The sequence below is a fragment of the Gavia stellata genome, chromosome 18 (assembly GCF_030936135.1).
Source record: "Gavia stellata isolate bGavSte3 chromosome 18, bGavSte3.hap2, whole genome shotgun sequence".
NCBI lineage: Eukaryota > Metazoa > Chordata > Aves > Gaviiformes > Gaviidae > Gavia > Gavia stellata.
Genome location: NC_082611.1, coordinates 6,587,090 through 6,614,633, shown reverse-complemented (window position 1 = coordinate 6,614,633; position 27,544 = coordinate 6,587,090). Strand labels below are relative to the sequence as shown.

Below are 27,544 nucleotides of genomic sequence, written 5' to 3'. Positions count from 1 at the left end.
TAGGCTCCTTCTGGAGTCAACGGAGAGAGGGAGGCTCTGCAAGCAGACAAGCCTGAGCACAAATGCTGTTTGCACACAGCTTTGCGACCAAGGCCCTGTGAGCATTTCACAAATCCTCCATCCACTGCTGAGAGGAAAGGCACTATACACAGAACAAACAAGGTGCAGAGACAGTAACATACTAGTAGGCACTGACAGTATTAGGCATGATCAAAAGCCACATCAAGTTCAAACTACAAGAAAAAAATCCTTCCAGTATCAATTCCACCAGGCTGTAATGACACCACCTCATTGCCTGCAAACACTGCAGGAGGAAGGGGTCAGAAGATGCAAGTATAAGAGAAATGGATTTTGTAAAGCTTCTGCAGGGAAGTAGCTGATCAGCTAGAGATTATACCAGTACCTGCAGAAAGATGCCTGCTAGATCATCTTCTGGGCCCAGAACCCGGACCTGGCTTAAGGCCCGGATTCGGCTCTGGCCTTGAGAGTTCTCGGGACTTGATTTTGACCTTGTGGTCTCAGCACTGTCTACAAGAGGAATAAAAGAAAAGAAAGAAAAATGCTGTTATGGTAGCTAGCATCTGGAGTCCCAACACTGAATCACCTTGAACTTTACAGTCTCTAACTACCAAGGAATTCAGTAGCTTTTCTATTGAGGCCAAGCAAAACCTGTTTTTCCATGTCACTCAGAACAACTCACTGTAGCAAACTCTGAGAATATTGGAATTTCTCCCTTCACCTGGAGCAAAAAACTCTAGCAAGGACTGGTGTCTAACTGTAGCTTCTGAAGACAGCTCTTCCTGTCCCTCTCAACAGGAGGAAGGAAGTTTGGAAAATCACTTTGATATTCGGAAGTTTAGGCTATCCCAGGCATTACCTCGGCGGGCTGGTAAGGATGCAGTGAGCAGGGAGTGGAAAGTCTGGCCTCCTGTTGCTCCTCTCTCATGTTGGACCTCCACAAGGTGAGCCATGTAGTCTGAAGAAGGAGAAGATATGAACACATCATCATCTCGCCCTCTTTAGCAAAGCAGAACAGAATTGGTTGCTGTTTGTACAGCTCCCACAGTGAAGGGAATTTGCTGTTTCCATTGTCTTTGTAAACACGATGCTTTTAAGCCTTGTTTCTTTTATAAGGTAGCCTCCAAATTACTTTTTAGACTCTGTACAATCCAATCCAGAAAATACTTCTCTACTTCAGGAAATACAGCCAACAGCCATCCAGACAAGTTCTAGGGAGTTGTCTACAGTGACAACAGGCTGCCAAAGCAGTCTGTGCACAGTTTGCTGAACTAGTTTGGATTTTTCCTTGGAAGTCACAGGAGATACTCATGAAAACTATTCAAGAAACAGTAAAATGTGTAGTCAGCCTCATATGAAGCTCTTACTCTTGTCCATGATGTTCTGCTCTAGCGTCTGTGGGTCATGAGATACTGCCTGATCCAGGTACTGCAGAAGTTTGCTCATGCTGGAAACTGGGATTCCAAACGACTGAACAAAGAGAAGCAGCTGCTGTGGCTCCAGGTCCTGCAGGGCTGAAATACACAAACACTGAGTCCTCAGGCCTCTGAATTGCTCAGAGAGGGTCATCTTTATTACCTGATCTTTGTGCTTTTGGCTGGACCAACGGTGACTTGTTAATGACAGGGCTGCAGAGAGCCCAAAGCCAGAAGTCTGACAGCTGCCTACTATGTTTTCTTTGCTCTGCAAATCATTGCCTTATTGCATCTTCCAGTTAATTCACTCACTGGCTAATTTGATCTTCTGTTTAATTTGATCAAAACCTCAGGAACCCAATCATTCATATTAAAAAAATAACTTCCATCCTATCTGTTGATGGCTGCAGGCAGGAATTATTGAATAATTCAATCACTGGCTATAGAGAGCTGTCATTTAATTAGTAAGAAAGGGACAAAAGCTCTGAATACCAAGAAGAAGAGCACTGACGAGCCGTGCAAGGACAAAAGTAACTACAGGTATAGCTTACATCCTTCAGACGCTGCTTTCCACGCTGCAAGCACACCATACCCTATGGAAGCAGTGCTGTGCCTGTTGTCTGGCGACTGCATAGCTTAGTTCAATCTGAATTGTTGTAACACAGATAGGATCCAATTCAGAGTCCCCCATTTCCTTTAAAATACACAGAAAGCTCAGTATTCATACAGACTCTCTCCCCTACTTCGAAAGTAATAGTGACTGCATATAAAAGCCAGCAAGATTCAACACTGGATCAGAGTGGGAGGAACTGCCTTCCATACTGCAGTTAAGGAGGTCTACCAAAGACACTGACCTGGTCTTCAGTCTCAGCTTTCACTGAGTTCTGCTTTTAATTCTGTGGGGATTAACCTGTGGGGTCTGATGGTTTGCAAGGTTGTATCTGTTCTCAAACCCTTGGTACATGAACTACAGATCACATCAGGAATCACCCTGGGACATCTGGTAACATTTCCTGCCTGGAACCAGCTCATATTCTGTACATCTGTTTGACAGCCCTAAGGGATGTAGCAAAGACCTATTGTATGTTTAAACTGCAAATGTCACAAAATCCAGACACACGCTGCTTTCTAAATCCAAGCTCCCTGCTCAGCTGCAGTGTCTGCAGTGACTGATGGCCCCACCCAAAGGCATCTAAGCAGGATGGCTGGGCACACAGAGGACTTCAGCAGGGAAGCCTCTCCCTTTCCTTTCAGGAGGGTCTGAAACACCAACAAACATTCCACAGGCTCACCTGCATCCACAAGACGCGGGACCTCAGAGCGGATCATACGCAGCTTTAGCCAGTCAGGGAGCAGAAGAGCCTCCTCTGAGGTGTCAACCAGAAAAGCAGTAGGAAGCGGCTTTTTCTCCGGGAACCATATATCCAGTAAGGTATAAAAATCACCATCCCCTGCTTAAAAGTGGATACAAAATTATCTCCTGTGTTCATAAGCACCTAGAACACCCTACCCATCTCTATACAAATCAATATACCAGAACACTTTCTTGTTCAACAGTCAGAAACAACTTGGGAATAAACATTATCAAGTGGAAATGCGAACTACATATCTGAGTTCCCAGTTCTCATACTACAAGAAGTCTCTGAGTCCTTCTTGTTTAGCAAGGAGGGACACACCATCATTTTAATATTTCCTGCTGTCTGCAGGAGACAAAAAATAAGCCTGCAAATCCTTCACTCTGTGCAGCAATATTCTCATAGATCTTACAGCTACAAACAAATATTGCAAGGGACAAGTCTGTGAGTAAAAGGATTAACACCAGCCTGACCTGTTAGAAAATGGCAGATAGAGGAAAGGCTCTCTGTATTGTCCCTGACCCCTTGAATAAATCTGAGCACACTTCACTAACCTTGAGGTGGCCCTAGTGTCAGGAGAATAACCATGGCATGAACCACAAGGATGTGCATAGTGGCTGTTTCCCCACTAGTCCAACGAAGGAATACCTGATCCTGGGACTCTGACTGGAAAAAGGCAGAAAAAACCAGGATGAACAAAGGTGGGGAGAGAAAGGAGAATGAGATCTGTGAGATGCAGATGAAAGGAGAACATGAGAATGGACAAATTTGGTCAGACCAAAGTTCCACCTAGCCCAATATCTCCAACAGTGGCCACAAAAGATACTCAAGGAAAAGTTAAAAAAGCTTTTTATGTACACATACACTTGGCTCTGATATTATGCCAACCTCCAATTTTTTTCAGATCAGGGAATTCTTGAACCAGACGTGGTTTCTACATACTCAGTAACCCACAATGAGCTTCTCTTTTGTTAACTTGTCCTGTTTCTTCTATCTGCTTAAGGAAGACAGGGAGACACTCACCCAGCTGTACACCTCCTCACCCTCCTTACTCTGGCGCATGCGTTTGATGTAGCGAGAAAAGATGGAGAGAAGAGCAACAAGCACTGCATCTGATTCAGCACAGTACGAGAGCTTGGAGAAGAGGTGAGACATGATGGTAGAGCGCTCCACTATGAGCCGGGCTACATCCTGCAAGGGGAAAAGATCCATGAGGTCTTTACTGAACAACACAGCCGGATCTTCCTGCTTCATTGCATCACATTCTCCAGTTTCCATCATCAGCCCAGTTAACACCACTCTGGAGATCAATGTGTAGAGTCAAGAGTAGAACCATCATAACAGGGAAAACACCAGTGCTTTGCATGCATCTTGTGATACTTTACAGCGTCCCCAGTTGTAGCACAGCTGCATTCTGATGCATCCCATTACAAAGTGAGCAATTACCTAGTAAAGATCTGCATTTCTCTCAAGAAACAGATCTACTGACTCTTATCATTTAACATTCTCCACGTATCTAAACAGATCTATGGAGGTAGAAAGAGCACATGAGCCTCTAGATCCATGCATCAATCTCCAAAAGACTGTTAAGAAGGATGTAGTTCAATGGACTTAAAAGCAATGAATAAAAGCATGCAGAGTTAGAACAATGAAAAAATAATTGTTAAAAAAACTAAACACCAAAGCCTTTTTAAAAAAGAAAAAAAATCAGAAATCCCATCTGGGTTATAGGAGAGTGCATATCCCACCACTAAGGTTCCTGACTTCTCATTCTCTCCCCAGACACACATGACTGCAGGTTTAGCACCTGCTTACTTGTGAAACACTACCAGGTGGTGGGATTTCTTTCAAACCACTCTTGCATTCCCCATACCATCTGAGATAGGCCGCTGGACTGGAGGTTATTGCTCTGGTATCATTTCATGATACGAAACCAAAGACATGTTGCCTTGCAACACATACGCAGAAACACAAACGTGCAGTTATCAGATTCACATACTCCCAGAAAACTCATCCTGCTGGCACAGCAAGTCACATGCCTACCACTGTCCTGAGACATGCCAGGTCTTCCCTGTGCAATCCCTCTGCCCTAGCAACCTGGCCTCTCACCAGAGCGAGGTCATTGTGCTGTCCCTGCTCCTCCACTGGGGCATGCTGGGAGAGGTACACCAGGTAAGCACTGATGGTTTGGGGATCTGTCTCCATGTGGATGGCCTAGAATGAGAATTCGTCTCATCAGAAATCAGGATTTAATGAAAACAAGCATAAGAAAAAATTCTTCTGCAAGCATATAAACATGTTGGTATTGCACTCACACGCAGTTTGCTCAGATTTCTTTTAGCATGAATAGGACAAAGAATAAGCTGATCACTTACCCCTTCCAGCTACTAACACCTACCTGTTGCAAGGCAAGAGCTGTTGTTGCTCTAACACTGTCAAACAGCGGCAGCCTCGGGAGGTCTCTCAGCAGCCACTGATATCCCTGCAGCAGTTCAGAATCGCCAGAGTCTTCTTCCATGGGGTGATCTTTCTCCTCTCCATCACGCAGTCCCCCTTCTGACAGCACCAAGGACAGGCCCTGCAGAAGTCACATGGACACAGCTGTTGCATTTGAAGCCACAGCTGGACCACTAGTTTTGTACTAGTGAATATAATAAAAACAAGCTTCAAACATCATGCAGCACACAACAGGTTTCATATCTCATATAATGTGTTTGCTTGACAGCTACCCTGCTTGAAGATTCAGTCTTCTGTAGACATAATCTTTCTGAGCTCTTCGCAGTTCTGCTCTTCTTGACTATGCTTTAGAGCACCAGGCACTCACTCATTTACATTCCCCACAGACAACAGCTGCTGCCAATTACTCCATGTAGCACATGATCTGCTGAGTCTACACCTGAACTTCACAGGAAACATAGCAAAATCCAGCTCTATCTTAAGAAAACTACTACTTGGCTATTGAACAAAGGCAGCTTCTGAGCAGCAGGGAGTAGAAGTTCATTTGGTGGGGTTTGGAGATTGAGACAAGTTACTGAAGAAGGATGACACTGAACAATTTCACTGTGCTGGCTCTGGACTCATGAGAATCTAGGACTCTGCACTCAGCTCCTGACAAACCCTAGTCAAGAAGATTTTCATTTTGCTCACCTTCATGGCCAGGACCCGTGAAGCCACTTGGGAGGAACTCAGGCGTCGTAGGAAATAGTCAAGCACCTCGCAGGTTGTCTGTTCGTCTGCTTTGGGACCCAACAGCAAGTCTTGCAACCGCCCAAGCAACTGCCTTTGCTTCTGTTGTCTCTGTGAAGCAAGAAGTTGGCCCTTCCAATGAAATCAAATCTGGGATGCACAGGAAGTAGATAACAGAACTGATCCCCAGGAGACTACCCACCTGGCGTTTCTTGGCACGCTGCTCCTTACTCTCGCCCTCCTCTTCTTCTTCACCTGAGGTTGATTCATCAGCAGCATCATGGAGCAGGAACTCACAAAGGCACTGCACGGGAAGGACGTCCAAGGAGCCCTCGCTGGACTGAACCAGATCTGCCAGCCATGGCATTGACTGCGATGAGGCCTAGGAAGCAGGAGAATGACAATGCAATATCAGCAGGACATAGATGCAGCACACTGATCATTTAATTCCTGAGCAGTAAACCACCTCCCCCTGCATCTTACTGAGCTTCCTTTTGCCCATTACTCTGCTCAAGTTTCAGAGACGAGAGATCAGATTCCAACATAGCCAAGCCATCAAGGGAACCCACCTGTCTTTGAATGATGTTGAGAAGAAAGTCAGGGTGACGACTGCGACACAGGAGGTGGCCTAAGCGAAGTGACTGGTTCAGGCTTTTCACCTGCTCCAGGACATGTGGTGGAGGTCTGCGTGGTGGTCCCCTGCCAGAAAAACAAGAAGTTATACATAGGCAGACATACGTTCACTCTGGTGTTGATGAGGACCAGTCAGTTCAGTAGTGCATGAGGGCCACATGCAGGTGGCACTGGAAAGACAAGGACCAAATGTGACACATATCCCCTGGGCTACCAAGTCTCAGGGCTCTTCTTGCTCACATCAACCACACTATGAGTAGTAGGGTTTCCTGACTAGCATTAACTGGGATTTCATTATGGCTCCAGACTGCAGAAGGCTACTTACTGAGGGTCCAGACTTGTCAGCTGGGACAGCAAGAGGCTGCTGCTCTCTGTAATTGTTTGTTTTGTGGATGCAGCAGCCAGATGACCCTCAAATGCAAGAATCTCCTGTTTTTCTCTCTGGGAAATTTGAAGTTCACGATTAATCATCTCTGTGCGCGTCTCCTCATCAGTCAAGGTACATTGAGGATAGGAATAATTACTGAGAAAATAAGTAAAGAAGGAAAATGGTTATCTTGGCCTATTCAAAACTCATGAACCACAGTCAGAAAGTCCCCAAGACCTCGGCTCCATTAGGCAACATAGAAAAAACAAGGCAGCTTCCCAACAGGGCCAGGGAGACTGAGACCTTTCCAGCAAGGCACATCACAGTCATCCTTCCCTTTTTCTCGGCTTTATTCCCTTGCTTATAATATTTCTGTTGGGGGAAGGCACCTTTCCCACTCAAACTGCAGCGTTGCTGCCAGCCAGCTTATTTTACACCAGTCCCACTGGAAAGGAAGGAGCCAGCTGGCACAAACCTCATTCAGAAACATGTGTTTTCAGTGGTCTGTGTGATTTATGTAGGGATTTAAGCATACTAACTTGGTCATAACCATTTCCATGAGCATCTTTAGAGAGGGGTACTCCTCCCATGCAGCCAGACCTGCAGCAGAGAAGGGCAATCAGGGATACAGGAAAAAAAGTGAGGGTCTTTATATATATTCTCACACACTCCAAGGTGGGGAGACACACAACAAACTCACTTTGGAACAGCTCACCACACTTAGAGCACAGACAACATGATTCCGGGCACACGCTGGTCCAAACCCCCACACTGTGTATTTTCACACACATAGGGAATACACAGTTAGTTAACTGCAGTTATCTCACCAACCCAGCACATGCCTTGAACACAGGCAATCAGACTTCAGCAAGAAAGCACCTTGACCAATTTTTGCAGCAGAACTAGTATCCTGAGAAATGTCCACACTCACCAATGTTTTCAGGATTGAACGCAGCCACTACAAGCAGGAGAGGCCAGGCTTTCCAGTAGAGGGTAGAAATAGCTAGATTTGGAGGCTGGTACCTGCAAAAACCATCAACAGATACAAGTGGTCGAACTGGGTTACTTAAGCCCATCTCAAGACTGCTTTTCTCCTTAATCATGTACTGCTTATATGCAGCCACACCAGTTCAGTGGTTTTCAAAAAAAGAAAAAAAAAAGCGCCTCTCAGGAAGGACAGCAGGGTTCAGCTGAAAATATCCAGAGCAGAAAGGTCAGAGTGCTTGCAGAGGGAAGTCCATTCCATGACTCAGGTCTTAATCGTTCTAGAGAAATTTCCGCCTGAACATGACATTGAAAAGTTTTCCTCATTATTTTGTTATTACAAATTGTAATAGGGAAAAGCATCTTAAAATCTGTGAGCTAGGATTGTTAGTCACAAGGTTAAAATCAGCTAGATCACAACAAGATTGTCTACGTGATAAGCCTTACCCTGGGGGTAGCTGGATATTCTCTGGATGGTGATAAGTGCACAGATTTAAGACCGCATCGATCAGCTGGATTCTTTCTACCCTCAGGACCTCGACATCTGGAGGAGGAGAAGAAAAGATGAAGTTATTGACCTGTCTACCTGGCTGAAAGTCCTTCAAGAAAAGCATCACAGTGTAAGAAGAATTTTACTTCAAGCAACTGTGTTATTGTGGGCTTGTTCTCATGATATTACAGGAACAAAAAACCAACAACACTTAAAAAGCAGCAACACTTAAAAAAGCTACAAGTCAATATATAAGGATATCGAGCTTTTCAGCTGCAATTTGGTTTAAATTCTTAAGGGCAGGTTTTTTTCCCAAATGCATCCAGTACGATACCTGTATCTTTTTCAGAATTCAGATACACTTCTTCAGGTAAGCAGTGAATCTGAACTTCTGGGGCTCAGAGGAACTAAAAACGCATTTCAACTTTGTTGCAAGTTTTCAGACCCAATCTAACTTAACTACGAGTATTCCAGTATTTGAAATGGTGCAGCATTTAAAATGCTATACTGAGAGGCTGGACACATTTTCACAGGATATTCAACAGCAAAGTCTAGCTCATTCCACTTACATTGACCAGATGTGGATTAGACTTTGCTATTAACCAGTCAGCACTAAGAGCATGTAAGATGCTTTAGAATCAAACTCTGACAACCCCCTCAACTCTGACACAAACGCATATGGCTCAACTGAATGGACATACTCTCCAAGGATGCAGGAATTCAGACAAATGCTGAATGAATTCATAAAAGGGGTAAGAGTCAAGGCTGCTTTTGTACCTGCTATTCTGTAACAGCGTTTGAATAATGGAAGTGGGAGGAGCATACAATACATGGGTTAATTAATTTAACCTCCAACCCTTTCATTTTTGCATGGCCTAAAAATTTCTATTCATTTTACAGTATGTATAAAGCTAAATTGAATTTTAAAATGCTAACTCAAAACTTTGGGTGGTTATTCACAGCCTTTTATCCTCAACACAACCAGTAATTCCCCAAACACTCCATGATAGAAAATTAGTAACAGGGAGAAACAGTAGGAGAAAATAAGAAGCTTCTCTACTGAGAAAGCAACAGCAATACATGTCTGGCTTTGAGCCAAATGCTTAGCCATCATGACTGAAACATGATTTAAGTGATGCAAAGGCTCTTTGGTATGTGGTAGGAGCCGCCTCAGCCCTGGGTGGCAATAAGAGAACATGCAGACAGAAGGAACCACTTGCTGGCTGGAGCTTTGTGCAATCTTACCATCTGCTTGCACAGCCGCAGCCCGCTTTACCAAGTGGTCAGCAAGCTCCATGGCATCCGCAGGGCCAAGAGGAAGGTCCCGTGACAAACCGATCACAAGGATCCGCATCAGTGTGTCTTCAAGGATGGGCACCTCGGAGCAGAGGCGAAGGAAGAAGCTGCATGAGACATGAGACATCAATCACACTTCTTCTGACAGCAGCACGAGGGTTCCTGAAACCCTCCACAGACCCTAGAACTCATCTGAGCAGAAGATAAATCACAGCTTAGTTTACAACCCCTTCCTTGGTCTCCAGCTCCAAATGCAATTACCTGAAACAAATTGTTTTATGGAATATTGCTCGCATTGCCTTGTACCTCTACACTTCAGCCTGCTTGAGTCTGAGCTCCCTAATGCTACCCCAGTAAACCACACAGTGCAGGGCTGCCCTTCTTACAATTACAGCATCAAGATACAGAACAGCTTGGCACAGGGAACAGGAATGAAGGAGGAAGAGGAACAGACGGAGAATGGAGCAACATCCCTCATTCTAAGGCAATGTAACAGATGAAGAAAATCTAAGCACTGTGCCAAGCCTTTCCAATACAGAGCTATATAAGGAACACCAGAAAACACCCATGCCTCCAGCTACAGCAGCTCCATGACTATACCCAGCTATGCGTGGGGCATGCACTCACTTGCGGTCACTCTCAGGGGGCCAGTTGTCCCATTTGTAGTAGGTTTCTGGCTGTTCTGTGAAGAGCACTTTGTGGAGGCTGTAGAGATGAAGAGGACAGTAAACATCACCTGTGTGAGGCTCAAGAACACATTCAACAGTTCAGTCTCCCCAGACTCCTGCTAATGCTTCCCATCCTACACATGAAGGAACCTCCTCAGACAAGCTAGTGTAGCAAAAGTAACAACTCAAATCACAACAGACAGGACTATACAGTATGGGTATTAAGCGTTTATACTTCCAGTGAACACATCTCAGATACTATTAATTCTGGCTTGACCTGCCTCAGTAATGCCTTGAGCCAGATCCCAGAATACAACCTGGCCTCCAGAAGCAGGCACAGAAGACAGCACTATCTAAGGAGCCCTCAACTGTACAGCCTGAAAGGATGTCAGACAAAAGAACAACAAGGGGTCCACAGGGATCATGCTTGGTCAGGTAACTGCAAATTCCCTATTGGGTGGACCCAAATAATACAAGTCAGAAATATTTTCCATTATCATGTATTTCTGGCAAGAGGATGCATCTGCAGGATTTCCTGAGAGGGAGACAGTCCCAGCCTGAACCCTGCTAAAACAATGTTTCTGCTCCCTGTCTGATAAAGGGAGAGAAATCTAACCAAACCCTGACATATGCATGGTTTTTCATAGTATGTCATATACTGTTGGGAAAGGGACTGGTTATACACAGTATATTACCAAGCTGACTCTCTTACCAGTGCACATAGTCCTTCGGAGCCAGCTTGCTGATAGACGGAACGACTGTATGAAGCCACCAGACAGCATCTCGTTGGATAGCAGCAATTTGGTTCTGGAAAGAGCGCAGCACTTCCAGGTCTGAAAAACAGTCAGGTTACAAGCTACCCATGTATCAAGAGCCCCATCAAGAGCCAAGCAGGAGAGGGTGGCTGTTTAAAGAGCAGATAGTAACCAGGGCTCTGAAGCATCAACAGTAAACTGGGGAGAGGTATATCAGATAGCCTCGAGCATCCCATCACTGACAGCATATGTGCTTCACTTTCTGATGTGCACTGCAACAAAACCCCAAGATGTAGCACGGACAAATAAGCGTTGTGAGAAGACGACATCTGGGCAGTCACTTCAGTGCACCTCAAAGGCCTCTCTTCTCAGCATTAGGTCCTTGGTAATCCTTACAGCTGCCCCTCCATACACAGTTCCCTTTCTCCAGCCTCTCAACCACTGCTTCCATAGATACAAGAAGCACCCAGCCATGCAAATGCCACATCTCCCAACTCTGTCAGTCTCAGGATGATAGCAAGCAGCCCCATGCCTCTATTCAGAATGGAGGCTTACACCCCTTCCTAACCCTAGCTGCAATGTTCCCCCAACCTCAGGGAGAGATATCTACCAAGCCGCCCATCTTCAGAGGATACTAGGTTGTTCTGCTTACTCTTTTTCTCTCCTTTGTCCCAAGCAATTCCAGCCTCCTTCACCTGGGCTGTGATACCAAGCATCATGGAGACAGCTAGCAGATCAGTTATGTGGATAACAAACCGTTCCTTAAAAAAAAAAAACCAAAGTAAGTTGAATCAGCAATACCCAAAGCTGCCTTCTAGAAAAGTGTTTCGTCATTAAAAATTACAATCATGGATGTTTGGAAATGGGATATGGGAGTGCTGCTATGAGATGAGACATACAAATACTGACTCAGATAATAAAGAGCAAAAGAACGAACAGCCAGAAAAACAGATATAGAAGAGCCCAGCACACCACTGGTACGTCCAGCAGCACAAGGGTCAAAGAAAGCGGTACCTTGAATTCCATTTCTGCATACTGGGCCTCCTTCCGTTCCTGCATAAGACCCAGACAGAAGGCCTGGAAATTGATCTCATGTTTCGTCTGTTTGATGATCTCTCGCAGCAGAGCCCGTGAAGCCCGCAGGTAATCATCCTTAGTAGTCAAAAGATCCTGGAACACCATTGCTAGGTACTGAGGCCATACAGAAAGAGAAAACTTTCAGTGCATTGTAATGTATCTGCATCCACAAAATAAAAAGACACAAGGAAACACAGCTGGTGGTATGCCTGTCCTTCAGACCCCCGGGGAGCTATAATAACATTTCTCTCATGAAACTTTATTACCACAAGGTTGGTCACCCAGAATGTGGGAGTTAGGAATACATGTGCATGGGCATTTCCTAACAAGTGCAATAATGTAATTTCAAAAGAGTATGATACAGATCACACAGTTGTCTGTGAAAAGATTTCATTTGAGCCTCAATTCAAGTAAATCTCTCGGATGAGATTCTGGGATCACCAGGAGTCTCACAAGACACTACACCTACCTTCGGAGCTTGCTCTGAGCTATGCTGAAGCACAGTATACAGGATCTGCATGTTGTTGGGATTTCTTGCATTTGATAGTTCATTGAAAATCACAAACTTAATTGTGGTGCCCAGGTTATCCCTGTGCGCATTCAGCAGCTCTCTGCAAGGGAAGACCAGAGATATCAGAGCTAAGGTTTCGTTGCAGCTAGACGCACTGTTTTGATTTCTCTTTGAAGTATTTAACTCACAAAAGCGAAAAGGACGGAGCAGCACATATGTCCGGCAATATCAAAGGATTACTGAAAGACTTCCAGGCCAATGAAATTAATTTAAATGTTACACAGAATACCCCATGATCCAAGCTGGTATTTCAAACCACTATGCAGAGATACTGAGACCATCAAGGCCCTGGGCACATCTTCCAGAGCGCTTTCTCTTCCCATCACAGACCCAGTCACTCACTCACCTGACACAGAGCATGTAGTGGTTGAGAAGGACTTTTGGCTTGAGACGAATTTTGATCAGGTTGGAGATAACTTCCATGTCCTCTGAGCTGTGGGTGTTGCAGTTCATACAGACTGACATCAGCAAGTCCTGAGCTGGCTTGGTCAACTGCAGAGGAAGAGCAGAAAGGCTACAGCCACCTGCCATCACAGATCAGAAATGTAACTGGCACACAGCATGCAGCTCTCCTGGCTGGATTTCAAACCAGGTCCAGAAGAGTCATGCTTCAACAGCTTCTATCCTTACCTTTGGATTCTGCAGCCACATCTCCAGCCTCTGCACAGCCATCTGCCGCACCTCTTTGTAGCCACAGGTTGCCGTCAGCAGTCGAAGGAGGTTCCTGGAGACATTGTCCATTGGCTGGCGCCGGTTGAGTTGGTCCCGCAGCATGTCTAGGACATACTCCTCCACACTCTCTGCAAGGTCCTCATACCTGGGCCACACAAACTGCATTTTATTCACTTCCACACAAGCCAGCTTGGTCACATTTTGCTGTGTCCAGAGATCAGCATCCTTTCTTGTTTGTGGCACACATTACAAACAAACAAAATCTACTCTTTTTTCCTGCAACCACTTTTATCTGATGCTCAACATCCTCTAACGAGTGCTATGGGACAGCTAGTGCAGAGAAGGAGCAGCCTGCCGCAGCATTGCAGGAGTGGGTGAGCACCGACAGATCTGCCACACCACTATGTTAGGAGAGGAAGAGGCATTGTACCTGGGCATAAGCTGGCCCTCCTGCTCCGGGCTCATTTTCTCCTCCGCAATCAGCAGCTCACTCTGGCTGTCTTCCTCCTCCGTCATGGAAGGGTGTGGGCTACTCCCTAAGAGAGACCAGCACACAGCACGCTTCATGAGACAACTCTTCTTTCCAGAGATCACTCACTCACACTCTTATGTGTTCAGCTTCTTTCAAGGATCCCCTTCAGCAACACTTAAGGAGGCCACAACTAGTCACCTCCTCACACCGTATCATATACGGACACATTCTCCAAGCCTTTTACACTGCCTGCCCTCAAACATCCCCTAGAAATGAAAGAGCCCCAAAGAGAGGAAAAGCAATGCCTGGAACTCAAAGCCTGTTCTATGTGACTCCATCCAGCAACAAAGTATTCTCACCAGTCAATAAGCTCACCAGGCTCCATCTTCTCCCTACCCCTTTGTTCCCACTTCTTAAACATCTTCTTACCAGCACTAAGGTCGCCTCCGCTACGTCCAACTTCCCCATGCAAGAGCATGCTCTTAGGAGGCATCTTTGTGTTAAAAGCTGTTTGGATGTTATCCACAAATGTCTTGCAGTGAGGGCTGTCCACCCAGATGCGCTCCCCAAGGGAGTCCTCAATGTAAACCTACAGGATAGAAAGAAGAAAAGAACACAAACCACGCTTAAGCCTTTTTTGTACCAGTTAATCAGAGGTGTATTTACGAGCTTCCCAAGTTTGTATTTGTTTTGAACATGCAGCTGTGAAATAGAAAAGTAGCATAACCATTGCATGGATGAAAAACAGAGACCAGATGATTGCAGGCAAGTCACATAAGAGCAAAAAAACCAAACCATCACATCCCAAGCTCTTCTGGGCACTGACCCTCTCAAGCAGCAAAGCTGATTAAGATTTAGCAAAGATTTTACAACAATTTCTACCACCAAAATATAGAAGCTGGTCTTCTAACAGCTTCGCTTTTTTAAATCAATGGGTTGTGTTAATCCCTATAGACAAACTAAAAGCTAAGAAGTCTCTGGGACATATATCAGTACAGACTGTCAAAAGCTTCTCGGAAAGGAACAGAGATAAGGCAACAAAAGGCAAAGGCGACCACAGCATTTCTGCAACCAGTAGAGATTTTCCTTTAAAAAACCCAAGGACTCTGGTTTTCTCCCTTGTCAATACAGCATAGGCCCAGTCTCCAATTTCTGCCTCCTCCAGCTGCATTCCCCACACTGGGCAACAGGGTACTGGATACCCACTTCCCTTGCAGTGGGAATAAATTTTCTACTTTTATCCTGCCCCCAACACACACAGCCTTCCCAACGCCGGCCAGTTTTACCCAGTCTGCCCACATTCTGGCAGAAGCCCCCTTGGTTCAACAACCTTGACAAAGATCTCTGGCCAGTTCTCATCCTCTTCGTAAGCTGCCATGAGAAGGTTGCAGGCCAAGACAGACACGAGGCTATTCCCTTTGGCTTTGAAATTGATGGAGGCATCTCTTCGGAGTAGGCTGCACAGTGCCTGGAACATCATCCACAAAAAATAAATTAAAAAAAAAAAAATCAAGCTATTTCACAAGAAAGCATACAGAAAAGCTTTAGAAAAAGAAATACAAATTACAGCAGCTTGCCACAGAGCTATGGTATTTACAAAGACATGCAGATTACGCTCTGGCTTGAGAGCAACTGCAACTATGCTCACAAGCTGGCAGCAACAATACCCCAGTAAGCCCAAGAGTCCCGACACGGCACAGCCCTCACCTCAATAACCCCTTCAGTGGCAAATATGTTTGGTTTGATTTTTGCCAGGTACATGAGGCTGAGGTACAGTGTGGTATCAGGTTTGGCTCTGTTCATTTTCAGCTGCTTCACGGCTCCACACAGCACTCCCTCAATACGGTCGTCATTGCCTTCTGCCTCCGCTGCCTCAATTTCATCCAGCAGCACCGTGGGGACAACTACAATCATCAACGCATGGGCATCAGTATTCACCCTCACACAAAATAACCTGCCCCGAGATGCTGGCAAGGCCAGCCACCAGGAAAGCAAAGCAAGGACCTGCTCACGTTTCACACCTGCAATGGCTTTTCCCTACCCAATTGCTATTAAAAGTTCTGCTTCACACGTGACAACACCCCTTGATTATTTTTCAGTTGGTCTGTGCTAGCACACTTCTTTGCATATGTATCAAACACCAGAAAAATGGAACGATGCTTCAAAAAGCAAGTAACATTCAGATCCAGAGTCTACTAAAGAAATATATGAATAAAATACCACAATCCAGACTCAAAAATTTCCTTAGGGAGTCTTTCAGATGTTGCTATTAAACAGCTATCAGATAGGATGAACACAATCCAATGCGAACAGGAGAGGAGACAAAACTGTGACTTCAACCCTACATCCAGCAAGGGAAACCCTTAAGGACAGCACATAAATGTTAGTGTATGGGCTTAGAGAGATGCTCCTAGGCTGAAACTCTAGGGAAAGGCAAACCGAGGTTCACATCCCCGCTTGCCTGTCACGGCAGAAGTGCAGTGAGGCCTCACCTTCGATGGGGATGACAGACGGCTCCTTGATGGAGGGTGAAATGGCTCGCTTCTCTGCCACGGCCGCCTCTGCCAGGCGTCCCAGGGCGCTGAGGGGAGGCGTGGAGGAGAGCTTGGGGCGCTTGGTCAGGCCGGTCAGCCCCGCCGGGCCCGCCAAGGCGGCGGCCGCATCCCGCTTGCGCTCGGAGGGCAGCCCGGGGGGCGCCGGCTTCAGCAAGGTGACGGCGGTTTTGCCCTCGCCGCTCTGCCCCTTGGAGCCCAGCGCGATGAAGTCTCCCGGCGGCGGGTGCGCTGCGAGGGGACAGGGGGCAGACGTGACAGCACCGGCCCGCGGCGACCGGAGCCCCCCGCCCGCCCGGCCCCGGCCCCCCTCCCCGGGCGAGGCGGCCACAGCCCGCCGGGACTCACCGGAGGGCTTGGGCACGGCGCTGGGCCGCCGCACGGCGGCCGCCTTCGGCCGGTTCATGGTGCCGCTGAGCGCAGGCCCCCGCTGACGGGCCGCCACCGCCGCCACCCGGAAGCGGAAGTCCTCCGCCGCGCCCCGCTCCCACGGCCCGACTGCTGCGCCGGGGCGGCACCACCCGCCCCGCCCCGCCGGACAGCGCCGCCTGGTGGCGGGAGGGCGCGGCGCGGAGGGGGGCAGTGACGTCCCCCAGCGGGCCGGAATGTGAACTGCACCCCGGGGTGGGATGGGGGGGGGGGGCCTGGGGCCAGGGCGAGGGCTGGGGTCGTGGGGGGGCTTTTGGGGGAGGCTGAGGCCACAGAGGGACTGGGGTAGGCGGGGTGGGGGGCTGGAGGGGCTGAGATTGGGGGGCTGTTTGGTGGCACTGGGACTGGGGGGTCTGGGATCAGAGAGGGGAGTCAAGGGGCTGGGATGGGGGGCTGGAATTAGGGGGGCTTGGATTGGGGCTGAAATTGAACAGCTGAGATTGGGGGGATGGAATCGGGAGCACCGAGATCAGGGACTGAAACTGGGGGGCCCTGCAGCAACCAGCTGCCCCACGCCCCCCCCCAGGCCACCACCCCCGTCCCCACGTCATGCTCCCAGGACAAGCTCTCCACGTGCCTTTATTGCAGCGGCGACCGCAGGCGCCCACACCTCGACCCACACCGCCCACCCGGGACCACGCGGGGTGCACCCGGCGGCCAAGCCCCCGCCCCGCACCCCCTGTCCCCAGCCGTGCTGGAGGGGCACCGCACGGCAGCAGGTGACGGTCCCCACCACCTCCTCCATGGCGGCATCCCGGCCTCGAGGGCCGGAGCATCGAGCATCTCCCAGACGGGTGGTCTCGGCAAGGTGGGGGTGACCCCACGGCCCCCCGCTCACAGCCACCGCAGGGAGAAGCCCTGGCTGAGGCTGAGGCCAAGGTCACTCACGGTGAGAACCTGCGAGAGGAGAGGAGACATTTTGGGGTACAGCCTCGGCAGGGGCAATGCAGAGCATCCTTTCCCCTACACAGCTTGGCTGAGCTCCAGTGCCCCCTGAACCCCGACACAGCGGGAGAGCCACCCCGGAGTCCTCACCAACCTCCTCGGCCACCAACCCTGTGACGAGGGCTGGAGGAGGAGGGCTGGACACCCCTAGGATGGGGACCCCCAGGACAGGGCACCCCAAGACGGGGCTGTACCTGGTTGTCCAGGTAGGAGAAGGGCTTCTCCTGGCCATTCAGGAGGACCTTGCTGGGTCGCTCCCGCACCCCAAAGATGCTCAGTGTGCCAATGGTGACCTCGGTGGCCTCAGTGCTGGCGTGGAGGACGGTGGAGGTGAAGATGTTCTGCAGGAGGGGACGGCATGAGCTCAAGGTGGCCAGGTGCCACGGGACCCCCCACCCCTGCCCTCCCCACCGCATCCCACCTGCGTGACGTTGAACACCAGGTAGGAGTAGCTGCCCCGCTTGAAGGTGTCCAGGCTCTCGCCGTCATCCCAGAAGAGGTCCCCCCAAGCGGTGGCACTCTGGGATAAGGCCACGATGAGGCGCAAGGGATTCCCTCGGGTCGCCTCGCTGGTGGTCCCTGGTTTCTGGGGTTCAAAGACATGGGTGCTGTAGGGCTGAGAGCACCCAGGACGGGGATCTGGGAGCTGAGGTGCTGGTGGGGACACACACGCTGTGGACAGCCCCCAGGGAGGTGATGGGTGGGTGCTCACCTGGGTGGGCAGGATGGCACCCTCCCGGACATGCAGGTTGATGTGCTCCAGGGGGGCTGACATCTTCAGCGTCTCCCCACTGCTGTTCACTGAGGAGCCCTGGGCAGGCGGCGAGAGACATGGGTGTGAGGGGGTCGGGGGCACAGCGGGGAGCTCGGGCACAGCTCTGGTGAGCAGCCATCCCCACCCCTTCCTTCATCGGGACTTGCTGGGCTCAGCCGCAGCTTCCCACCCGCAGCCCCGAGATGGTCAAGCAGGGACCATCCGACCCCCAGTCGAGCACCGCGGTGCTCCTCACCGTGTAGAAGTCGTACCACACGCCTCGGGGAAAGTAGCCTGTGACTGAGTCCACCCCGGGCTCCAGCACTGGTGTCACCAGCAGGCTCCGGCCCCACAGGAACTGCCTGTCCAGCCCCAAGGTGGCCACATCCCGGGGGAACCTGCGGCAGGATGGAGACACAGCTCGGATCGGCTGCTTCTCCGTGATCCAGCCTAAGCATCTCCCCAGCTCCTGGCAGGGATGCTCTTACTCAAAGAACAAGGGCCGGGCAACGGTGTCCCCTTGCAGGTGGGCACGGTGGAACAGGGTGTAGAGGAAGGGCAGGAGGGAGTAGCGGGTCAGCAGCACATCCTTCATGGCTGTCCTCGCTGCGGGGCTGAACACTGTTGGGTCCTGGGCCTGGGGGAGATGTGGAGAGTCAGCAGCCACCCCATCGCCACCAGACATCCCCACTGCCCCTGCCCTCCTGCATCCCGCATCCCCCATCCTGCATCCCCCATCGGACATCCCACATCCCGCATCCCGCATCCCACCCCTGGGATGCCTCCCACTGGGCATGCTGCCCTCGACCTTCTCGTTCTGGGTGTTGTGGTTGCGGGCGAAGGGGTAGAAGGCGCCGAGCTGCATCCAGCGAGTGCACAGCTCCTCCGAGGTGCTGCCAGAGAAGCCGCAGATGTCCGCCCCGACCAGTGGGATGCCGAAGAGGCTGAAGCTCAGCAGCCCTGAGGGCAGGGACGGTCACCAGGGCGCAGAGAGTTTCGGAGATGTCTCCGAACAAGCAGAGAGCTCGATGAAGCTGGGGGTGCCGGTCATGGGGGTCTGCGTGCAGCCCACGCCACTTACCTGGGATGGAGTAATACATGTCCTTCCACTGGCTCCGGTTGTCGCCCAGCCAGTGCCCCGAGTACTGGCCCTGGCTGGGGAAGGTGGAGCGGGAGATGACGAAGGGGCGCTTCCCTTGGATCTGTATCAAGGCACTGGAAAACAATGCGGAGAGCTGGGGACAGGAGGTGAGAGCAGACCCCAGGAGTTCGCCTTATCCCGCAACAGTGGAGGGAGAGGTCCAGCCCCATGGCAGCCCTGCGGTGCCGGAGGGTCAGCCCAAGTGGTATGGGGAAGGCTCAGCGCCAGTACCGGCCTCATCCACCCATCCCTCCCAGAGTGGTGTCAGCTCCCCTCCTCTGCTGGGTTATTCCCATCCCGGAGGCTGTGAGCAGCCAGAGCACCTCCCCTTTGGGTCAGGCACTCAAATCCCCATCCTTTCCCTACGCAGTCCCGAGCCCTGAAGATTTTGTCCCATCCCATCCTCAGGCTGGTGGGAAGCGGGATGCTCGGGTACCTTGCTGTGGCTTTGGCTTCCATCAGCCCGTAGAGGTTGTGGAGGTTGTAGTGCACCGAGGTTTTCTGCTTCGCTGAGGCACACACCGTCTTTGCAGAGAGTGAATCGCCCAGCACGGCTGCCAGGAGGGAGAGCCCTCGTTGGCACATAGGGGCGGGGGGTGCAGGCAAAGTGGACCCCCCCACGCCTGCTGACTCTGGGCCAGCCTTCCTGCACACGGGAGCCAGCCATTGCTGCCAACCCAGCGCCGAAAGCTCACGCAGACGGTCCCATCCTGCACCCTGACATGGCCCTGACATGCATGCAAATGCATGCAAATAGGGATGGAGACATTCAGGGTATAAAACAGAGACACGATGCCTCTTAAAAATGGTTTTCCCCATCACACTCAGTTGCCAGCGATCTCAAAGCACACGGTACCTACCAGCACAGCCTTGTATTCATCTCCCTCCTTACCGGGGGTGTACGGTGGGCTGTCGAGCTCTCCCGGGGGGCAGCCATCTTCAGACCCATCCATGAAGTTGGATGGCTCATTCATGTCCTAAGCAAAGAAAATTGTGGAGCAATTTCAAGGGGTAGGTTTTGGAGATTAGTGGATAGACCTGGAAAAGCTGCGTTTGAGGGAAAAGCTGCATTTGATGGTCCTGCCAGGACACACACTGGGCACAAGCCGAGCTGGTGGCAGGGAGTGACCTGGGGGCAAGGAGGGACTTACGATCCAGAGGCCGTCAAAGGGCACATGGGCATGGAAGCGCTGCAGGTTCTCCAGCCACCACTGGTGTGTGTCCGGGTTGGAGAAGTCTGCAAAGGCAGTGAAGCCGGGCCAGACCTGTGGGGAGACCACAAAACCACGGGTTCAGCAAGCAGGTGATTTGTGGGTGGCTGTCACATGGAATGGGGTGCCACAGGAGTGTGAGCATGCTGAAGGACCAGGGGTGAAACAGGCAATAATCCAAAAGATAAACCCAGGTCGACTGCTTCGAGTGCTGGATGCTGCACGCACAGCATCCCTCCAGCCTCCATGGTACTCGGGAGCATTGGGGTGCTGAGAACTCCCCCACGGCCGGGTGGGCAGTGGCAGCTGATGGAGCGGCTGCTCTGCCTCCACTTGCACAAGCCCTGACACCACCTAGCCCAGGGCACATCAGGGAAGAGCCATGATTTCTCCATGCTTTGCCTCACTCCAGGAATTTTGGTCAATTCATTTTTCCCCCATGTTTTCAGGCTACGTTAAAAGCCCAGTCCTTGTAGGTGGCGAGGGAGATCCGGTGGGAGCAAACGGTTGGGAAAGGAGGGGACAAACCGGGACAGAACCGCTACGGAGCAGATCCGGAGGCACGTGTCTATCACGGACAATCTCCTCTCACCCCAGAAACGGGAAGGGAGAGAAATCAGATGACCGGCCTCGAGTGGCACCACCAACCCCATTAAGCTCATATGACTTCCACGGATGCCTCCGCCCGGGCAGGGGCTGGCTCCTGGGGTGGGTGGAGATGCTGGGAGGTGACACGTGAGGCTGAGGGCTGAGCCAGGCTCTGGCAATCGTCCCAGAAGAGGTCCCTCGGCCGGCTGGCTTTCCCTCCAGCGCAAGGGATGAAATCCCAACCCTGCTATTGCACAGCCCCGTGGGGCTGGGATTTCCCCCTGGAGCTCCTCACCTGCCCGATGAGCGGCTGCCCTTGGGTGGTGTTGAGGAACAAGCCCCGTCTCAAGCCTTCATCGAAAGGCCAGTAGGAGCCGTGAGGGTTGGTGCTGCTGATGCCGGGATCCTGGGGACGGAGCAGAGGGTTGGCGCCTTTCCCAGCAGACCGCGGCCCCTTCCCCCTGCCAGGCCGGTGTGATTCAGAGAAGATGACAACCCAGACGGGGTCAGCCAGAGCCCACACACAGCGGCTGTTTCCCCCAAGGGGAACAGAAACTTGCTTCAACACTTCCAGGCATGTTTTCTAAAATGCCACTTCTGCAAGTCCCCAGGACCCGTTAGGGCGTTTTGGGGAGGGGGGGACAAATATGAAAAATCTTGTACATATGCAAGAAACGTCGGGTCATGGCCAGGCTGGGCTACAATGGGGAGTTCAACGGGGAAGGAACCCGACCTTTCCCTCCCCAGGACCCCCTGGTCCCCACTGTCCCCAGCAAGCAGAACTCACACCCCCTTTCCTCGCAGAGGGAAGAAGGGAGATCATAGCTGGGTCATGAGATCCCGGCACTCGTGGGGATGTGGGGGCACCCAAGCCCAGCACCCACGAGTTCAACAGCCTGACCCATAGTTCCTCCATTCTTTCACCCATGGGGGACGGGGCATCCTTGTACTCCCGCAGCAGACAGGAGCACAGCATGAGAACCTGGCCTGTGTCTCCGCAGTCCCTGCATTAGGGGGATTTCCAGTGGCAGTTTACAGCTGCCTGCCCAGCACCAGAGACCGACCTCGGCTAAAAATCCCCGGGGCCAGGGATTGATCAGCTGGGACCACGAGCATCCCTTACGCCTCTGCCTTGCATCCCAGCTCTGCAGCAAAGACAGCACAGGAGGAGAGGAAGGGGAGTACCAAGATCATAACGTAGCGTTGCCCATGTTTGTGGAGGTCTTCCACCAGCGAGGGGAGGGAGGCAAACTTCTGGGGATCGAAAGTGAAGTCCCGGTACCCATCCATGTAATCGATGTCGTTCCACTGTGCATCCTGCGGGACAGAGGCTCAGGGATGGGTGACAGGGTCCAGACCCGCCCTCCACGGGTCTGGGGGGTTACCTGGGGGATCTGGTAGTTCCTCATGGCTCTCACGGTCTGCCAGGTTTCATTGCTGGATCCGTAGCCCCAGCGGCAGAGATGGAAGCCAAGTGCCCAGAGGGGTGGCATGGCTGGGAAACCTGCAGTAAGGGAGTGGGAGCATGGATGGAGTGTCCTGAGACAAGAGCAGCATCTCAGAAGGATGGGAGGGGAAGGGGAGAGGGGGGAAAGGATGTGACTGCCGACCCTTGACGTGCTGGGAGGGCGGGGGGTGGGATGGCTGGGGACCGCTGACCACTCCCCAACTGGGAGGACTGGGGATGGTGGTGAAGCTGAGGTGAGACAGGGATGGGGGTGTGGGGAAGGTGCCCGCAGATGGCCACGTCGGGGTGCAGGCACTTACCTATCACCTGCTGGTACTGCTGGATGACCATGTTGGGATCGGGCCCCAGGAAGATGTAGAAATCCAGCACCCCCCCGATGGTCCTCCAGGTCAGGCCCGGAGCGGGCTGCAGGGCCACCTCTTTGCAGGGACGGGGAAGAGAAAAGGCAGTGAGAATTGGGGAGCAACCCCCAGACCCCGACTGCCACGGCAGGGGCCAGGCAGCACCACAGGCAACGCTCAGCCTCCGGCATGGGAACGGAGAAATCCCTGCCCTGCACGCAGTAGATGCTAAACTGGTGTCTGGAGGCTGAAATCATCACAGCCCAGGGACATTGCTGATTTATGTGGGGAGAAAGCTCGCTATCTTAAAAATTCGCTCTTTAAGCCCAAAGCTGTGCCATTCTCCCAGCTTCCACCGAAAGACCAAGCACACGCAGGGCTTTCCTTCACATCCTCCCCTAAAATCCCATCCTACGTGAATCAAGAGCTACTTGTACAAGCGAGCGTGGCGGAGCAAGGGCTTTCCTGGGAAATGCTTTCCACACAAACGAGCCCTCAAACCTCAGCTCAGGCGGTTGCATCCCCCCTGCGCTCTCCCGTGAGCTCCTCCTCGGGAGCATCGCTGCAATAAACTGAGCGCAGCTGGAGCTACAAGAGCCCCGGCGTGCGCAGCATCGGCCCAGCTGGCTGCAAGTGGCGGCTGCTGGGAGGGACGGGTGGTTGCCGGTGCCGTCCCTGACACGGCAGGAGCCCGCGGGAGCTGCTGCATTATCAGCTGGCACACACGGGTGGATCCCACGGCTGCAGCCGGCGGAGCACAGCTGGGAAGAGCATGGGTGGCAGACGGCATCCCCGGCTGCGTCCCAGCCGTCCTATGCCACTGAGCCTGGGGTTAAGGCCGTTTTGGGCAGAGGGGGAGCAGGCATGGACCCGCATGCGAGGGACTTTCTTTTCCGATGGCAACTCGGCAGCTGGGCGTGTGGTTAAACTGCTCGGCAGTTGCTAAAGAGCCTTGCCGTAGCCAGGAAACAGATGGCTACGCTCAATAACGGAGCCATCAAACCACATCTTTCCCTTCTACGGCTTCCTCTCGCCCCAAGTTCCCAAACCAGCAGGTCCCATTGGTCCCCACCTGCTGGGTCATCCTCAAGGGACAAGCCAGCCGGGGTCCCCTGGGACACCTACCCATCGCGTTGCTGTTCAGGAGGAAAACCCCATGAGCATCTCCGCCCTCCTCCATCAGCAGGTAGAAGGGGTGAGCGCCGTAGAGGTTGAATGATTCCTGCAAAGAGGAGGTGCCGGGTGAGAGAGCAGCTCCCAGGCAAAGCGGGAGAGCCCCGCGTCACCGGGGCTGAATAAATGGCCCCGAGTTGCATCTGCTGCCATCACCTAACCAGGCATCTGTCATCCCCGTGGAGGGCAAGGCAAGGGATGAGGATGATTTCAGAGCTGGCGCTGAAGGCCATGGGAGGCTGCTTCTTCCTTGCAGCTTGGGCTGGGCTGGAAGGGAGGCAGGGAAACCTCCTGCCTCGCCACAACCTGTTGCACGAGCGGCAGGGTGGAGCGGAAAACACCCGGGGCCCTCGGAGTGCCAAGAGTGTTTTGCAATTGCTCTGAAATCCTCCCCGGTACATATCTTGACCTTGACCACACCCCACCTCTCCCAGTGCTGCTGCCCAGCCCCCTGCTATGTTTTCCCAGGGCTTGTCCAATGCCCTGGAGAGCGGTACCCCATCCTCACCCCCTGCACCCCCATGGGGAGCGGGGAGATGGTACCGTGGGAGAGACGTCGCGTGCCCACAGCGTGAGGGTGCTCCAGTCCAGGCTGTGCAGGAGGGTGCCACGGTGCTCCCCCAGCCCGTAGAGGAACCTGGATGGGAGCGATGTGGCTATCTGGAGAAACTGGTCAGCGAAGATCAAGGGGGCCACGGTGGTGTTGAGCCTGCCAGGGTGACACCGAGGGACAGAGAGAGTCAAGAGCGGATGCTGGGATTCATCTGGATCCATTTGCCCGCCAACAATTGACCCCTTCCCTCTCGAAGCATCCCAAGGGCCAGCACGGCAGCATATGTCCCACCCTGCATCCAGCCCCAACACCTTGGCCCAGGCAGCAAATTCGGGTCTGGCTGGACATGAGGCACAGCCTGAGCCTGAACCAGCCTGACCCAGCATGGCACAGCCTTGCCTTTGACACCAGAAGTTTCCAGCAGGTTATTATTAACCACCGAGGCGATGCGGTGGTGGGGTTTCTCAGCCTGTTGTTGCTGATAAGCAGCTCCCAAGTAAAGTATGGACCACAGGCGCCAGCCAACGGGAAGGAGGAGGAAAGGATGGGATCTCAAAACACCCTGGCCACGCATTGACCAACCATTGTTACTTGCCAACGGCTTAGTGTGGGTAAAGCCATGGAGGTGACTGAGAGCAATGCAGCAAAGCCACCCACAGTCCTTTTCCACAAAAAGCCTGGAGCTGTGGGTGTCTCTATAGCTTGGACAGCCAGGAAAACCCAAAAGCAGGGTGAAACAGGCAAAGCCACAACCCTTCAGTGGCCCGAGCCACCAGGTCTCTTATTGGTGACGTGCCAGGGACCTGCGCAATGTTTGGCTGCTGTATGACCTGGTGAGGAATTAGGGCACTGGGAGGTTTTTGGAGAGGTGCTGATCCCACCCAGCCCTGCCACGGCCACAGCAAGCACGTGGCCAGCCCATGGGGTGCTGCCGCATCCCCACGTGAGCACCGCTGGAAAGATGAAAACGAAGAGCAATTATTGGCTGGAGATCCCACAGTGTGGTTTTCCCTAAGGAAAAAACTCCAGGAACCGTGCTGGAGCCTGCCTAGGGTGGAATGAGCTTTCCCCCACCCACTGTGGGATGCGGAGGAGGTGGGTTCTTACAGCACCGTCCCCGTCGCCCTGCGCCGCAGCAGCACCCCAAAGGGGTCCCGGGAGAAGTCCAGGCTGTAGATGGGGTTTTCCGCTCTCTTCATCGCCCGGGGAACCTCGAGGGGAACCTCGTACCGTGGGTTGGCCGCATCCGTTATCTGCAAAAGGAAGAAAACGTGCTTTCAAGACCAACAAAGCAAAACGGCAAAGGGTTGGAGATGCTCATTGAGGCCACATACAGCCATGCCTGGAGCACGGTAGCTTCCAGACTTGGTCTGAGCAGGGGACGGTCACCTACGGCATGGAGGGTGCAGGGGTGCGGGAGCGCGGTCACGAGCTCCGGAGGGCAGCCAGCGGGGAGCTCACCTTGATGTGCAGCCGCGTGTCTGTCTCAAACTCCACGTCCAGCCTCAGCATCTCGATGTCCTGGGGGTAATACGCCTTCTCCCTCCGCACCAGCAGCCCCACCATGCCCAGCGCCGTCTGGTTGAGGCTTTCCAGGGTGTAGCTGGGGAAGTCGGGGGGGTAGAAGCACCAGGGCACCCCCCGCTTGCCCCCCGCCGGCGGGGGGCTCTCGATGAAGCAGCACCCCCGGCTTTCACAGAGCTCCTGAGTCACCACCACGTGCCGCTCCGGGTAGCAGTCAAAGCGGTGGCTTTCGGGTACCAGGAGACATTTGGAGGGTAGCGCGGGTGCGGGCCAGCCCCCCGATACTTGCCGCAGCACCCAGACGGTGACGGCGCTCAGCAGCACGGCAGCCACCAGCAGCCCGCTGCCCACCCACCACGGGGCCAGCTTCCCATGGCCGGCGGGCATCGGGGCGGCCCCTTCCTCCTCCACCCGGCACGCCGCCGGCTGCGGCATTGCCGTTGTCAGCTTCTGGTACGACTTCATTGTCCTGGCGCTGGAGCGAGGGGAAGATGGAGACAGGTGTGAAGGAGTCGGAGGGGGAGAGCTCGCCTGAGCCTCGAGGACGGCTTCCCCGCTTCCGACGCCCGCGGTTCAGGCAGAGCCTGCCCACCTTGGCACCCTGCACCATGATGTCTATGCCCTCGGCTTATATGCATGCAGCAAATTCAGCAGAGGATGGCTTTGCCAGGGTTGGGTGGTCCTGACCCTGCTGGAGTGTGGGGAGATGCTGCCGCACAACTCTCCTGCAGCCCCAAGGGACAAAGCGCCATCCGCCTGAAGCCCACCTGCTATCGGGCAGTGGCAGAGCAGCCCCTCAAGGAGTTTTTCCCTGGCCTGAATTTATGGGCTGCAGTGTTTCTGGAAGCTGCAAGCAAAACCGAGCTCCCTCTGCCCATTGGAGCAGAGCCATGGTGCTGGGAACCG

The 27,544-nt window shown here is 52.4% G+C and overlaps 2 protein-coding genes across 2 annotated transcripts in view; both read right to left on the bottom strand.

Moving 5' to 3' along the window:
- INTS1 (integrator complex subunit 1) overlaps positions 1-16,917 on the bottom strand; it is a 29,265-nt gene extending 12,348 nt beyond the window's left edge. Inside the window, exons 1-29 of the mRNA XM_059826311.1 lie at positions 16,860-16,917; positions 16,452-16,742; positions 15,667-15,863; positions 15,290-15,427; positions 14,389-14,548; positions 13,918-14,023; positions 13,446-13,632; positions 13,162-13,307; positions 12,714-12,855; positions 12,182-12,358; positions 11,820-11,928; positions 11,125-11,245; positions 10,372-10,449; positions 9,694-9,851; positions 8,406-8,502; positions 7,906-7,997; positions 7,514-7,574; positions 6,933-7,130; positions 6,544-6,673; positions 6,177-6,356; positions 5,936-6,085; positions 5,187-5,366; positions 4,898-5,002; positions 3,812-3,979; positions 3,343-3,454; positions 2,726-2,887; positions 1,386-1,532; positions 878-976; positions 404-528 (exon numbers count right to left, since the gene is read on the bottom strand). Coding sequence (XP_059682294.1) covers positions 404-528; positions 878-976; positions 1,386-1,532; positions 2,726-2,887; positions 3,343-3,454; positions 3,812-3,979; positions 4,898-5,002; positions 5,187-5,366; positions 5,936-6,085; positions 6,177-6,356; positions 6,544-6,673; positions 6,933-7,130; positions 7,514-7,574; positions 7,906-7,997; positions 8,406-8,502; positions 9,694-9,851; positions 10,372-10,449; positions 11,125-11,245; positions 11,820-11,928; positions 12,182-12,358; positions 12,714-12,855; positions 13,162-13,307; positions 13,446-13,632; positions 13,918-14,023; positions 14,389-14,548; positions 15,290-15,427; positions 15,667-15,863; positions 16,452-16,742; positions 16,860-16,917 — 4,074 coding nt within the window. The remainder of the gene's footprint in view (positions 1-403; positions 529-877; positions 977-1,385; positions 1,533-2,725; positions 2,888-3,342; positions 3,455-3,811; positions 3,980-4,897; positions 5,003-5,186; positions 5,367-5,935; positions 6,086-6,176; positions 6,357-6,543; positions 6,674-6,932; positions 7,131-7,513; positions 7,575-7,905; positions 7,998-8,405; positions 8,503-9,693; positions 9,852-10,371; positions 10,450-11,124; positions 11,246-11,819; positions 11,929-12,181; positions 12,359-12,713; positions 12,856-13,161; positions 13,308-13,445; positions 13,633-13,917; positions 14,024-14,388; positions 14,549-15,289; positions 15,428-15,666; positions 15,864-16,451; positions 16,743-16,859) is intronic.
- Positions 16,918-17,665: 748 nt separating this feature from the next.
- Positions 17,666-27,103, bottom strand: LOC104255048 (lysosomal alpha-glucosidase-like). The gene is made up of 19 exons (XM_059826310.1): positions 26,576-27,103; positions 26,222-26,367; positions 25,105-25,270; positions 24,514-24,610; positions 23,347-23,466; positions 22,965-23,083; positions 22,765-22,896; positions 21,875-21,985; positions 20,932-21,045; positions 20,673-20,757; positions 20,217-20,334; positions 19,721-19,854; positions 19,448-19,599; positions 19,128-19,276; positions 18,896-19,037; positions 18,598-18,696; positions 18,307-18,471; positions 18,080-18,226; positions 17,666-17,837 (listed from the first exon to the last, which is right to left on the bottom strand). The coding sequence occupies exons 1-19, from the start codon at positions 27,101-27,103 to the stop codon at positions 17,775-17,777; spliced, it is 2,787 nt and encodes a 928-aa protein (XP_059682293.1). The 3' UTR covers positions 17,666-17,774.
- Between the last annotated feature and the right edge of the window lie 441 nt (positions 27,104-27,544).